This window comes from Sinocyclocheilus grahami, unplaced genomic scaffold (assembly GCF_001515645.1).
Source record: "Sinocyclocheilus grahami isolate Dianchi unplaced genomic scaffold, SAMN03320097.WGS_v1.1 scaffold556.1, whole genome shotgun sequence".
In the NCBI taxonomy this organism is placed as follows: domain Eukaryota; kingdom Metazoa; phylum Chordata; class Actinopteri; order Cypriniformes; family Cyprinidae; genus Sinocyclocheilus; species Sinocyclocheilus grahami.
Window position 1 is genome coordinate 260046 of NW_015505735.1, and position 11060 is coordinate 271105.

General features: G+C 37.0%; 2 protein-coding genes across 4 annotated transcripts in view; one reads left to right on the forward strand and one right to left on the reverse strand.

Annotated features, from left to right (window-relative positions):
• The first annotated feature begins 3511 nt into the window (after positions 1–3511).
• On the forward strand, positions 3512–6678 carry LOC107556152 (cytochrome P450 2J3-like). Of its 2 annotated transcripts, XM_016239195.1 has the most exons (10): positions 3512–3577; positions 3774–3997; positions 4510–4672; positions 4768–4917; positions 5004–5164; positions 5242–5418; positions 5512–5653; positions 5751–5938; positions 6064–6205; positions 6321–6678. In XM_016239195.1, exons 2-10 carry the CDS (start codon positions 3806–3808, stop codon positions 6494–6496), a joined length of 1491 nt encoding a protein of 496 aa, XP_016094681.1. In that variant the 5' UTR covers positions 3512–3577; positions 3774–3805; the 3' UTR covers positions 6497–6678. The 2 variants fall into 2 exon arrangements, with proteins under 2 accessions (XP_016094681.1, XP_016094680.1); XM_016239194.1 differs by lacking the exon at positions 3512–3577 and having other exon boundaries at positions 3639–3997.
• A 2235-nt stretch (positions 6679–8913) lies between these two features.
• The window catches only part of LOC107556158 (multifunctional protein ADE2-like), a 22992-nt gene continuing 20845 nt past the window's right edge, over positions 8914–11060 (reverse strand). For both annotated transcript variants that reach the window (XM_016239201.1, XM_016239202.1), the window contains exons 8-10: positions 9990–10170; positions 9595–9753; positions 8914–9250 (exon numbers count right to left, since the gene is read on the reverse strand). In XM_016239201.1, the coding sequence (XP_016094687.1) occupies positions 9084–9250; positions 9595–9753; positions 9990–10170 (507 nt within the window). In that variant the 3' untranslated portion in view covers positions 8914–9083. The remainder of the gene's footprint in view (positions 9251–9594; positions 9754–9989; positions 10171–11060) is intronic.

Genomic DNA, 11060 nt, shown 5'->3' on the forward strand with positions numbered 1-11060 from the left:
GTGGTTCAGCTGTACCGCGTCTTCTCGCTCTCACTCTCAAAATTGCCTCACATCAGCGCATCTCGTCTGCACTAAGAGAGCTGCTGCACACTGCATACAAGACTTGCGCTCCGCTGACAGGACTGTCACGTGCCTAATCGGGTCAGTGTTGCATAATCACAAACGTTTATCATTTGCACGTCTTTTTAAACCATTCGGTACTTGCGCGCTCCAAACTAGTTTTCTGGGCGCTTACAGTCGCATCCAAAGTGCACACGTGAAGACGCGCAAACACCTCCAGAAAAAGTTATCGTTTTCATTGTTTCTGACTCAAGTAACCTTGCATTTTTATAAATAATGTTACATAAAGACAATTAAACGGTCAGTAATAAATGAACAAGTTACTAGCAATAGCACAAGGATACAAATGAAACAAACTGTGCTTTAACTTTTTCAGGTAGGCTAGCCTAAAACTAACAGGAGCTGCTACTGTTCAGGAACAGTATACTATGATGTAAAGTCATAGATATAGATTATATTTATATATTAATCCATATTAAATATGAAAAAGTTATTTAGTCAAGAGCAGATTTGAGCAGAGTGATTTTCTTTTTTTTTCTTTAAACACAGACTGACAGACAGCAGGTATACTAAAAGCTGCTGTCACTTTCATACCAAATGTTAATGTTAACAATGTTAATTAATTAGGCCTATAGGTTATTGTTAACAGCAAAAGGCAAAATCACTGACTGCTCTTGACTGAATAACTTTTGTAACTTTAATTTTAAGAATTAATCTGTTGTTTAATTTACAGTTTATTCCATTTCTGCAGCATTTCTGTACCTGTATTTTTTCCACTAAAGCTGTTTCTAAAACAAAATTCAGGTCCTGAGTTTAAGTTATAATACTGGCTAATTACACTATACTTAACATTCTGCCATTCAGTTATGTGATTATGTAGCCTAACTTGTGTTCTCTGCATGAAGTAACGTCTGGCACAGTCGCAGCCTGTGCTTGTTAGAAAGCAAACAAATAGCATTAATAATCATTAATTTTCCGTAGCATATGCTATGATAAATCTGAACATTTGTGTAAAATTATGGAGCATTAGGTCATGAATATTGCCTTAAAAGTCATTTAAATTTATTGGTTGAACGAACCCTGCATTTAATGAGTGAATGCCTATAAATATAAGAGTTAGCCTATCACACAAACTAGAGTCCTGTTTTTCCGAATATCTGCACGATGGCAAATGTACGATAAACACAGACACAAAATTGTGTTTTGTTTCTCAGCATTACACGGACCAGTAAATGGTTCAAACAGGCTATAAGTACAGTCGTTGCTAAGTTAAATGAATTAGCATTTTAAACAAATCGTTTGATTTATGGATTCAACTTACTCATTAACACAGTCACTTGCTGCCACCTACTGGCAGTTGTAGTTTCATATTTTTAAAAAGTAGCTAATTATTTATCATTTAATATTTCTACTTTAAAATGTATTTAAACTTAACATAACTTGTGCAAAATCCATCTATGGATTTTGTTTATAGTGATTTAATTTTATTGTTAATAGCCAACATGTTTTTTTATTCAGATTGAATTTATTAAATTTAAGAATCTGACATAAAAAGACACAGATATGACAATACATTTTCATAATAATACATCTCTTTGTTTTTTTCTGCTCAGTGTTATTTCAGGGTTTTGATCTCTCAACTGAGAGATCACATCCTGTTTATTGTATTATAGTGACTATTTACTATTACATCTCAACTTTGACTAGGCTAGACATGTTGCCTATTAATTGTATACAGTATATGAACCTGAAAGCATATTTGAATTTTTGTGTATTTTGTGTTACTCCATAATAATGTTCTAGCTGAGGGCATTTGTAGTATAGGTACGGGGCCCGAACATAACCTCAAGCCCAGGGGCCCCCGGCCCCGTAAGTCCTGTCCTGGCTATGGGGAACATATAACTTCATGCCGTGTTACTGCGAAGGGCACTCAGCATAAGCAGAGATGTTAAATAAGCTAGCGACACTCAAAAGCAATTGCAATACATGGTACAGTCATTGTACATAAGTAGCATAAGCAACATATACCTGACAACAGCTTCTCACTAAGGCTAGACATGCAGACATTGGGCAGGACATAGGCCTGGGGAACCGTTATGTGTGCAGTTAAACTCATTTAAACTCTGCACTTAGAAAACAGTGACTCAGTGCTTGTAACCGTTAGAGATAGCTGTCCTTAGACAATATCATAGCAGATGCATAGTTTCTACAAGTGGAAAAGGATAGCGCGGATATTACATAATTGATAGGCGACAATGAACCGGGATGAGCCATTATTAGGTTGGCTTGAGAAACTGATCTGCTATTTAAGCTTCTTTTTCTTCTTCTTCTTATGAGACTAAAATTTCTAATCATGTTAACAAAAGGCTAGTTAATTGCTAATCATGCTAGCAACATGTTAGTAACTTGTTAATCATGCTAGCAACGTACTAATAACATGCTAATCATGCTAGAAACATGGAAGTGACATGCTAGTAACTTGCTATTCATGCTAGCAACATATTAGTTACTTGCTAATCATGCTATCAACATGATAGTTACTTGTTAATCATGCTAGCAACATGCTAATCATGTTAGAAAACATGATAGCGACATACTAGTAACTTTTGCTAATCATGCTAGTAACTTGCTAATCATGCTAGCAACATGCTAATCAGGCTAGAAACATGCTAGTTACTTGTTAATCATGCTAGAAACTTGTTAATCATGCTAGCAACATGCCAGTTACTTGCTAATCATGCTAGCAACATGCTAGTTACTTGCTAATTATGCTAGCAACATGGTAGTTACTTGTTAATCATGCTAGCAAACAGGCTATTAGCATGCTAATCATGTTAGCAACGTACTAATAACATGCTAATCATGCTAGAAACATGGAAGTGACATGCTAGTAACTTGCTAATCATGCTAGCAAAATGTTAGTTACTTGCTAATCATGCTAGCAACATGGTAGTTACTTGTTAATCATGCTAGCAACATGCTAATCATGTTAGAAAACGATAGCGACATACTAGTAACTTTTGCTAATCATGCAAGTAACTTGCTAATCATGCTAGCAACATGCTAATCAGGCTAGAAACATGCTAGTTACTTGTTAATCATGCTAGAAACTTGTTAATCATGCTAGCAACATGCTGATCATGCCAGCAATATGCTAGTAACTGGCCAATCATGTTTAAACATGCTAATCATGCTAGAAATTTTATCAACATCTATCTAATCTATCTAAATTTTCAAACTTCTTGCTTTTACAACTTCTTTAAACGTTCAGGCTAGGCTTTCTCAAGCCAACCTAAAGTTTGTCTTGACTAACTTTTTTATCTAGTTTAAAATTGGAATTTCTCTGGATTTACAAATCCTTGGGAACTTTTGAGATAACGTAAGTGCACACTACACACACTGACAAGTAAACACACTTGTCCAATGAAAAAGTGTCCCCATCTTTATACAGCCCATTTGGACCCTGCCCGCTAAGAGCTTCCGACTTCCTTTATATACCTGTTCGCACTTTAACAAGGTAAATCAAAATCAATTCTTGAAAATAAGGAATATGAAACAACAAAGGTTGTTATAAGTTTTTTACTCCACACTGGTCTTTATTTGAGGATTTAATCTATGAGATGGAGTTCTTCAGATGAACTGGGGAGGGCAGCAATACGCCTTTGAAGCGTCTAAGCTGCCGCAAATCATACAACAAGAAGAAGAAGAACAAGGTAAATCTACCCAAGAAATCAAAGTGTCAGTCATGGACCTGTTGCACCTTTACGAGTGGATCGATATCACGAGTATTTTGATATTTTCGTGTGTGTTTTTATTGCTGAGTGATTATATCAGAAATAAAGCGCCGAAGAACTTTCCTCCTGGACCATGGTCTTTACCAATTATAGGAGACCTTCATCATATCGACAATAGTAGGATTCATCTTCAGTTCACAGAGGTAAACAATTACAGCTATAGCTAAACTAAATAAATCTGAAAATGCAAAATAGTGGTTAATGACTGCAAACAGCGTTAATCGCGTCGAAAAGGTTTGTATTTAACTACGACACCGAAAAGAAACTGCTTTACATGAGCGTATTCAGCTAGATCTACAACATAAACATATTACAGTTACAGTTGCATAAACAATAAAGCGAAGCAACTTGAACCTTACATTCTAGTTCGAGTGTGTAAGTTGGGTTGTGACGCAGTTGCCGTAAATATTCTTATGTTCCCAGATTCTTATGTTTCCCATGTTTATACGGTATGGGAATTGGGTCAGGGTAGCACTGGGGAACATAAATATGCTGCCGTTGCTACATGCAATAATATCCTAAACATGTAACCGTCTTAAAATCATTTAGCAAAAAGAATTAAGTTAATTTATAAACAGTAGATAATACTTTAGTATACTGATTATATGCTGTTATTTCAGGAGCTCAGGTTCTGACAACAAATCATATTTTACAGTTTGCAGAAAAATATGGCAAGATTTTCAGCCTTAGATTTCTTGGACCAAGAATTGTTGTGTTGGATGGATATAAACTCGTGAAGGAGGTGTATTTACAACAGGGTGACAACCTCGCTGATAGACCCATGTTACCTTTATTTTATGAGATCATTGGAGACAAAGGTAAGTCTAATATCAGGATGTTAAACTGATAATTTAACATTTCAACATTAATGATCAGGAATCAATTAACTGTAAAGGGTCTGTTTTGTGATCAGGTTTAGTGGTTGCCAGTGGGTATAAGTGGAAGCAACAGAGAAGATTTGCACTCTCAACTCTTCGGAACTTCGGACTGGGAAAGAAAAGCCTGGAGCCGTCCATCACTCTTGAATGTTGTTTTCTGAATGAGGCCATTTCACATGAACAAGGTATTTTCTGAGGTTTGTTTACTGAAAACAATTGAAAATTACATTTGAAATCAGAAGCACAGTGTGATTAACAACTTCTGTTCCAGGTCGACCATTTGACCCTCGCTTACTGCTGAACAACGCTGTCTCAAATGTAATCTGTGTGCTTGTGTTTGGTAATCGATTTGAGTACAGTGACAATGACTTCCAGACTCTGTTGAAAAATGTCAGTGAGGCTGTGTATTTGGAAGGAGGCATCTGCGCTCAAGTAAACATTTTTACATTTTAACATGTTAACTTTGCTCTCTTTCACTGCTCAGCTGCTCATTGTTCTTCTTTCTTTAGCTGTATAACATGTTTCCATGGCTCATGCGGCGAGTGCCTGGACCGCACAAAAAAATTATTACTCTGTGGCAGAAGGTGATTGACTTTATTCGAGAGAAGGTGAATGCACACAGAGTGGATTATGATCCATCAAATCCTCGAGACTACATTGACTGCTTCCTTGCCGAGATGGAAAAAGTAAGACCCTTTCTTAGGCAGGTGTCAGTAAGTGGAATGCTGTGGTTATAATAATGTGACTGAATTGAAATACCTCTCAATCATGTTGTTTAGCTTAAAGACGACACAGCTGCTGGTTTTGATGTGGAGAACTTGTGCATCTGTGCTCTGGATCTGTTTGTAGCAGGAACTGAGACCACCTCCACTACTCTGTACTGGGGTCTTCTCTACATGATAAAATATCCTGAGATACAGGGTGAGAGTTTACTGTGAGAAACTACATTCTTGTGCACATAAAATGTGGTATATACTCACACTCTTATTTTTGTCTTGGACTGTCTCTACATTTTCAGCCAAAGTTCAGGAGGAGATTGATTGTGTTGTGGGAGGGTCACGACAGCCATCTTTATCAGACAGAGACAACATGCCCTACACCAATGCTGTCATTCATGAGATACAGAGGATTGGAAATATTATCCCAATAAATGTGGTCCGGGCTACTGTGGAAGATACTCAGATAGGAGAATACTCTATTCCAAAGGTTGGCCTAGTTATGTTTAATGCACTATAAGATTGTCAATTTAAGCTTTTGCATTTTTATAATTGATATTTATGTTTAGAATCTATTAATTTAAGCATAGTAAGAGTATAATTATTCTTTTGCAGGGCACAATAGTGACTGGCAATTTGACATCAGTGCTGTTTGATGAGTCAGAGTGGGAGACGCCTCACTCTTTTAACCCGGGTCACTTTCTGGATGCTGAGGGCAAAATCAGGAGAAGAGATGCCTTTTTACCTTTTTCTCTAGGTACAGAATAACTCTTTTTGCTTGAAAATAATACAAAGATATGTTAACAGTTCTTTACAAGCCCCTATATAAAACCCCATTATGATTACCCATAATTTTTTCTGATTTTTTTTAGGAAAGAGAGTGTGTCTTGGGGAGCAACTGGCACGGATGGAGCTGTTCCTCTTTTTCTCCTCCCTGCTGCAGCGCTTCACTTTCTCTTCACCAGCCGGTGTGGAGCCCAGCTTGAATTTTAAAATGGGGGCCACTCACTGTCCCCAACCATATGAATTATGTGCAGTGCCACGCTAAAACAAGCATTGTACACATATAATTTTATACATTTCAGTAATTAAAAATTTTTTTTGTAAAAAAACAAATAAAAAAAACAAAACGTGTAGGTTTGGGTTCAAACATTGATGCATTTTAGCTATTTATTGGTGGGTTGGATGTAGACTGGCCGTTGGTTGGTTGTTTTGTTAATTGGTTAAAAAATGAGTTCTATCAAATGTATGGTAAAACGAGTCATGATATATCCTACTGTCAAAAAGCTATGATTTTTAATGAATTAAATGTAAGTACTAAATAATACATAAATTAGTGTTGAATAATTCTCTAATGTGCTGGAATAATTCAGTATAAGACATTACCATTCTTTAAATAATCTAAAAGTATGTCCTGTTTACATAATACTGGGGTCCTCATGTATATGTTACTTTTTGATGTGTTTGGATATCTATAATTATTAATTCTACCTTACCATTTTAGATGCACTCATACACCCAACACAAGAAAATTCAGGTCTTCAATAAAAGCTTTAAACAACGCATTCATTATTAATGATAGTTTATTTCAGTTTAATGGGTTTGCTGCAGATTAAGAATAGAACGAATTCGAATTGGAGTTCCCATCATTGAACTTTTGTTGCCATCTATTGACTACTTGCAGTGGCAGTCAACTGAGTCAAATCTGGACCAGTTGATGTTCAGCAGATAGACCTGTAAATCTGCGGATATTGAAAAATCTATAATCATACGGATATACTAATGAGTTAATTGTTTTTACCGGTAAATTTTACAATGAAACACCGACATAGATGTAATCGACTTAAGCAGTGTTATGCGGTTGTGGCTAGAAGGGATACGTATGGTGCTACTGGGCATGCGCACATTTTTTGTCACACTACAACAATAATTTTACTATTTTTTGTAGACGGTAATAAAACACATTGTAATAGGTATAAAATTAATTTCATTGTTCGTTTCCGGTCTGAGCTGTATCCCTTCTAGCCACAACCGGATATAGCTGAGACCGGAAACGAACAATGAAATTAATTTTATACCTATTACATTGTGTTTTATTAACGTCTACACCTACCCCTTTCAATAATGAAAAAAATAGTAATTATTGTTGTACAGTGTGACAAAAATTACGCCTTCGATGGCATTCTTCACTTAAGCATTTAGTGTAGGTATTTGTACAAACGTAGTTTTCATGGAGCTGTTCAGTGTTTGAGCTGTTCCAGCTTTCCTGCCTTTAAGTTGTGCAGTTATCTGTCAATCATTCTATACGGAGAAGACGCATTTTACGGAGGATGTTTTTTAAAGGGGTCATATGACGTTGCTAAAATTAACATTATTTTGTGTATTTGGTGTAATGCAATGTGTTTATGCGGTTTAAGTAAAAAAATAATAATAATAAAAATTCAATTATTCAATTATTGTTTCTCCTCTATGCCCCGCCTTTCTGAAACGCTTGATTTTTACAAAGCTCATCGTTCTGAAAAAGCGAGGTGTGCTCTGATTGGCCACCTATCCAGTGCGTTGTGATTGGCCGAATGCCTCAAGCGTGTGACGGAAATGTTACGCCCCTTAAAGGGGTCATTTGATGCCATTTTAATTTTTCCTTTCTCTTTAGAGTGTTTACAAGCTCTTGGTGCATAAAGAAGATCTGTAAAGTTGCAAAGACGAAAGTCTCAAATCCAAAGAGATATTCTTTATAAAAGTTAAGAGTCAACCACGCCTACCTAAACGGCTCATTCTAACATGCCCCCACATACCTACCTTCTGTGAGTCAGAAGCACCAGACTGTCCTTGCAAAGTTGGAACTGCCCAACTTTATAGAAACAGCCTTTGTGCCACAGACGCATTGTAGGCTACTGGTTCAGGAAACAGTCCTCATCCTCCATAAAATGCGCAGCACACATCTGAATATTTGGGTTGAACTGTTCTGGAACAGTGTTGTAAATACAACTTAACCACTGATTTCTAGTCGTGTCCATTTTTGGAAAGCCAAACAAAGTAGTTTCGCTTGCATAACAAAACACACAGCGACTCCACAACATGGCAGCGGAGGCAACCGCAAGAATTAAAGTTACGCCTTCTTTCTTTGTGTGAACATTTGGGTGGCGTTATGCAAATCTTCCCACATTGTGATGTAGACATGTGGGGGCGTGTTAGAACGAGCCATTTTAGGTAGGTGTGGCTGACTCAACTTTTATAAAGAATATCTCTTTGGATTTGAGACTTTAGTCTTTGCAACTTTACAGATCTTCTTTATGCACCAAGAGCTTGTAACACTTCAAAGAGAAAGGAAAAATTGAAATCGCATCATATGACCCCTTTAACCAAAAAGTTAACAGGGTTTAGATAATATGATTTAGGACAGTGTTTATAACACCCTTGGCTTTTATTATGTTTTCATTTTTGCTGAAAACAACCACCACCAAGACAAATGTAACTGAGGAATGTTTATTGACGTAATGTACACAAGAAATGGTATTATTGCAAATGAGCTCTTGGTCACATTTCACATAGGCTTGCTCAAAGGCAATGACAGGTGCATACACAAAAATGTAAGCAGAAATGTAGTGGTTGAAGGGAATTAAAATGCTGGTTTATTACAGGCTGCACTCTTGCAGCTTCTTGTCAGCCTGCTTTAGGGAGATCCAGGTGTTCAGCATGGATGCTCGAAGTTTGACCCAAACCAAGTGGTCGTTTAGACCCAGGATCTGAGCTGCAAACTGAGCAGCAGCTTCTGGAGAAAGAACCGTGGAGCAACCCAGACCTGAAAGAGTAAGAACAAGAGATTATTTAGTATTACACCTACAATATAACTGCTGTGTAAACTGCCGTTGAAAAGTCTGGGGTCAGCAAGATTTTAATAAATAATAATAATACTTTTATTCAACAACACATTAAATTGCTCAGAAGGGTCAGTAAAGACATGTACAATGTTACAAAAGATTTCTATTTCAAAGTCGAATTTTCTATTTTCTTTTAAAAATTGTAATAATATATCACAATATTACCGTTTTTACTGTATTTTTGACCGACTCTGTTGTAGTGAGCACTCACTAATTACTAACAGATAATCACATCATGTTTAAAGACAGTTAAATTGATCTGTACCGCTAGGCATGCGAAGAGATGACCAGATGTCCTGAGCACCCCAGTCAGGGGTAATAGGGGGACAGTTAATAACTGGATATGCAGTGTTTCCTGACATCACAGGACCCAAGCCATTACTTCTGCCGGCCACTGCAACAAAGATGGTGGGTACGCCATCACCTGAGGAAAAAAAAAATAGATATATAAATAAATAAAATTTGATAGATTTAATTAGGTATTGAATTATGCAATAAACTCACACTCTACTTAATGTTTTTGATTAAAATATTGATGTTTGAAACATTAACCACTGTAATTAACACAAGTAGGTTTTTAAAATGCATTTTACATAAGGTAACAGTCTGCAGAATGGACATTCTGTTCTTAGTGTTAGTTATGTAGTTGTGTTTGGTCACCCTCGTATTCAGCTTTGATGCGGAGTGTCTCATCAGGACCTTTATGGGCAGAGTTGACTCTAAGGTGGCAGGGAATACCATAAGAGCCACAAGCCTTACGGATCTTCTCACAGTGAGCCACATCTGAAGTAGAGCCCATCAGAACGACGACCCTTCCTTTCACCTGTGACTCCAGGAGCAGCTAGATGCACACAAACAGATTCAGCCACTAATGTTTCAGTTAGGCACTTCCACAAAAATAGCATTATTGTGATATTAGGAATGGTGGAAAAATGTCACTGACGACAGAAAAACAACAACAATCATCTCTTTAATCTATTAGGAATCTCATTCTAAAGAGAAAAGTTTCAATCAGGAAAGGTGGGGTGTTCATTCAGACTGGGAAAAATGCGTTTAGATGTTGTGCAAGACTTTATCGGAGGAAGATGGTGGGGTCACTGTGGTCTTCAGAGGTTAATGGGGTGAAAGCCTGATCTGGGTGAATGAACTAATTAGCACAAGGTCACAGAGCTCTATGTTAATGTTCAGCTTCTTGATGCAGGTTATGATAAATGAAATTGACTGCAGTACATTTTTTATTACTTTAAAGTCACGATGAAGCAGACTAGCGGCAGATCATTTCTTCTATATTGTGACATACATGCAAGTGTAATGAATGAAAAGACAAACAATAGGGTAGAGACTTGGTTCTATCACTTGTGCATATATACACACACATACACATATATATATACACACATACACATATATATATATACACACACACACACACACACACACACACACATTGAACAAAATGATAAACGCAACACTTGTTTTTGCCCCCATTTTTCATGAGCTGAACTCAAAGATCTAAGACTTTTTCTATGTACACAAAAGGCCTATTTCTCTCAAGTATTGTTCACAAATCTGTGTTAGTGAGCACTTCTCCTTTGCCGAAATAATCCATCCACCTCACAGGTGTGGCATATCAAGATGCTGATTAGACAGCATGATTATTGCACAGGTGTGCCTTAGGCTGGCCACAATAAAAGGCCACTCTAAAATGTGCAGCTTTACTGTATTGGGGGG

Excerpts from the sequence above, each read along its gene's own strand:
- LOC107556152 (XM_016239194.1), top strand. The coding sequence starts at position 3,695 with ATGAACTGGGGAGGGCAGCAATACGCCTTTGAAGCGTCTAAGCTGCCG. Across the intron at positions 4,918-5,003 it reads GGCCATTTCACATGAACAAG|GTCGACCATTTGACCCTCGC; the intron begins GTATTTTCTGAG and ends CTTCTGTTCCAG. Across the intron at positions 5,654-5,750 it reads AAAATATCCTGAGATACAGG|CCAAAGTTCAGGAGGAGATT; the intron begins GTGAGAGTTTAC and ends CTACATTTTCAG.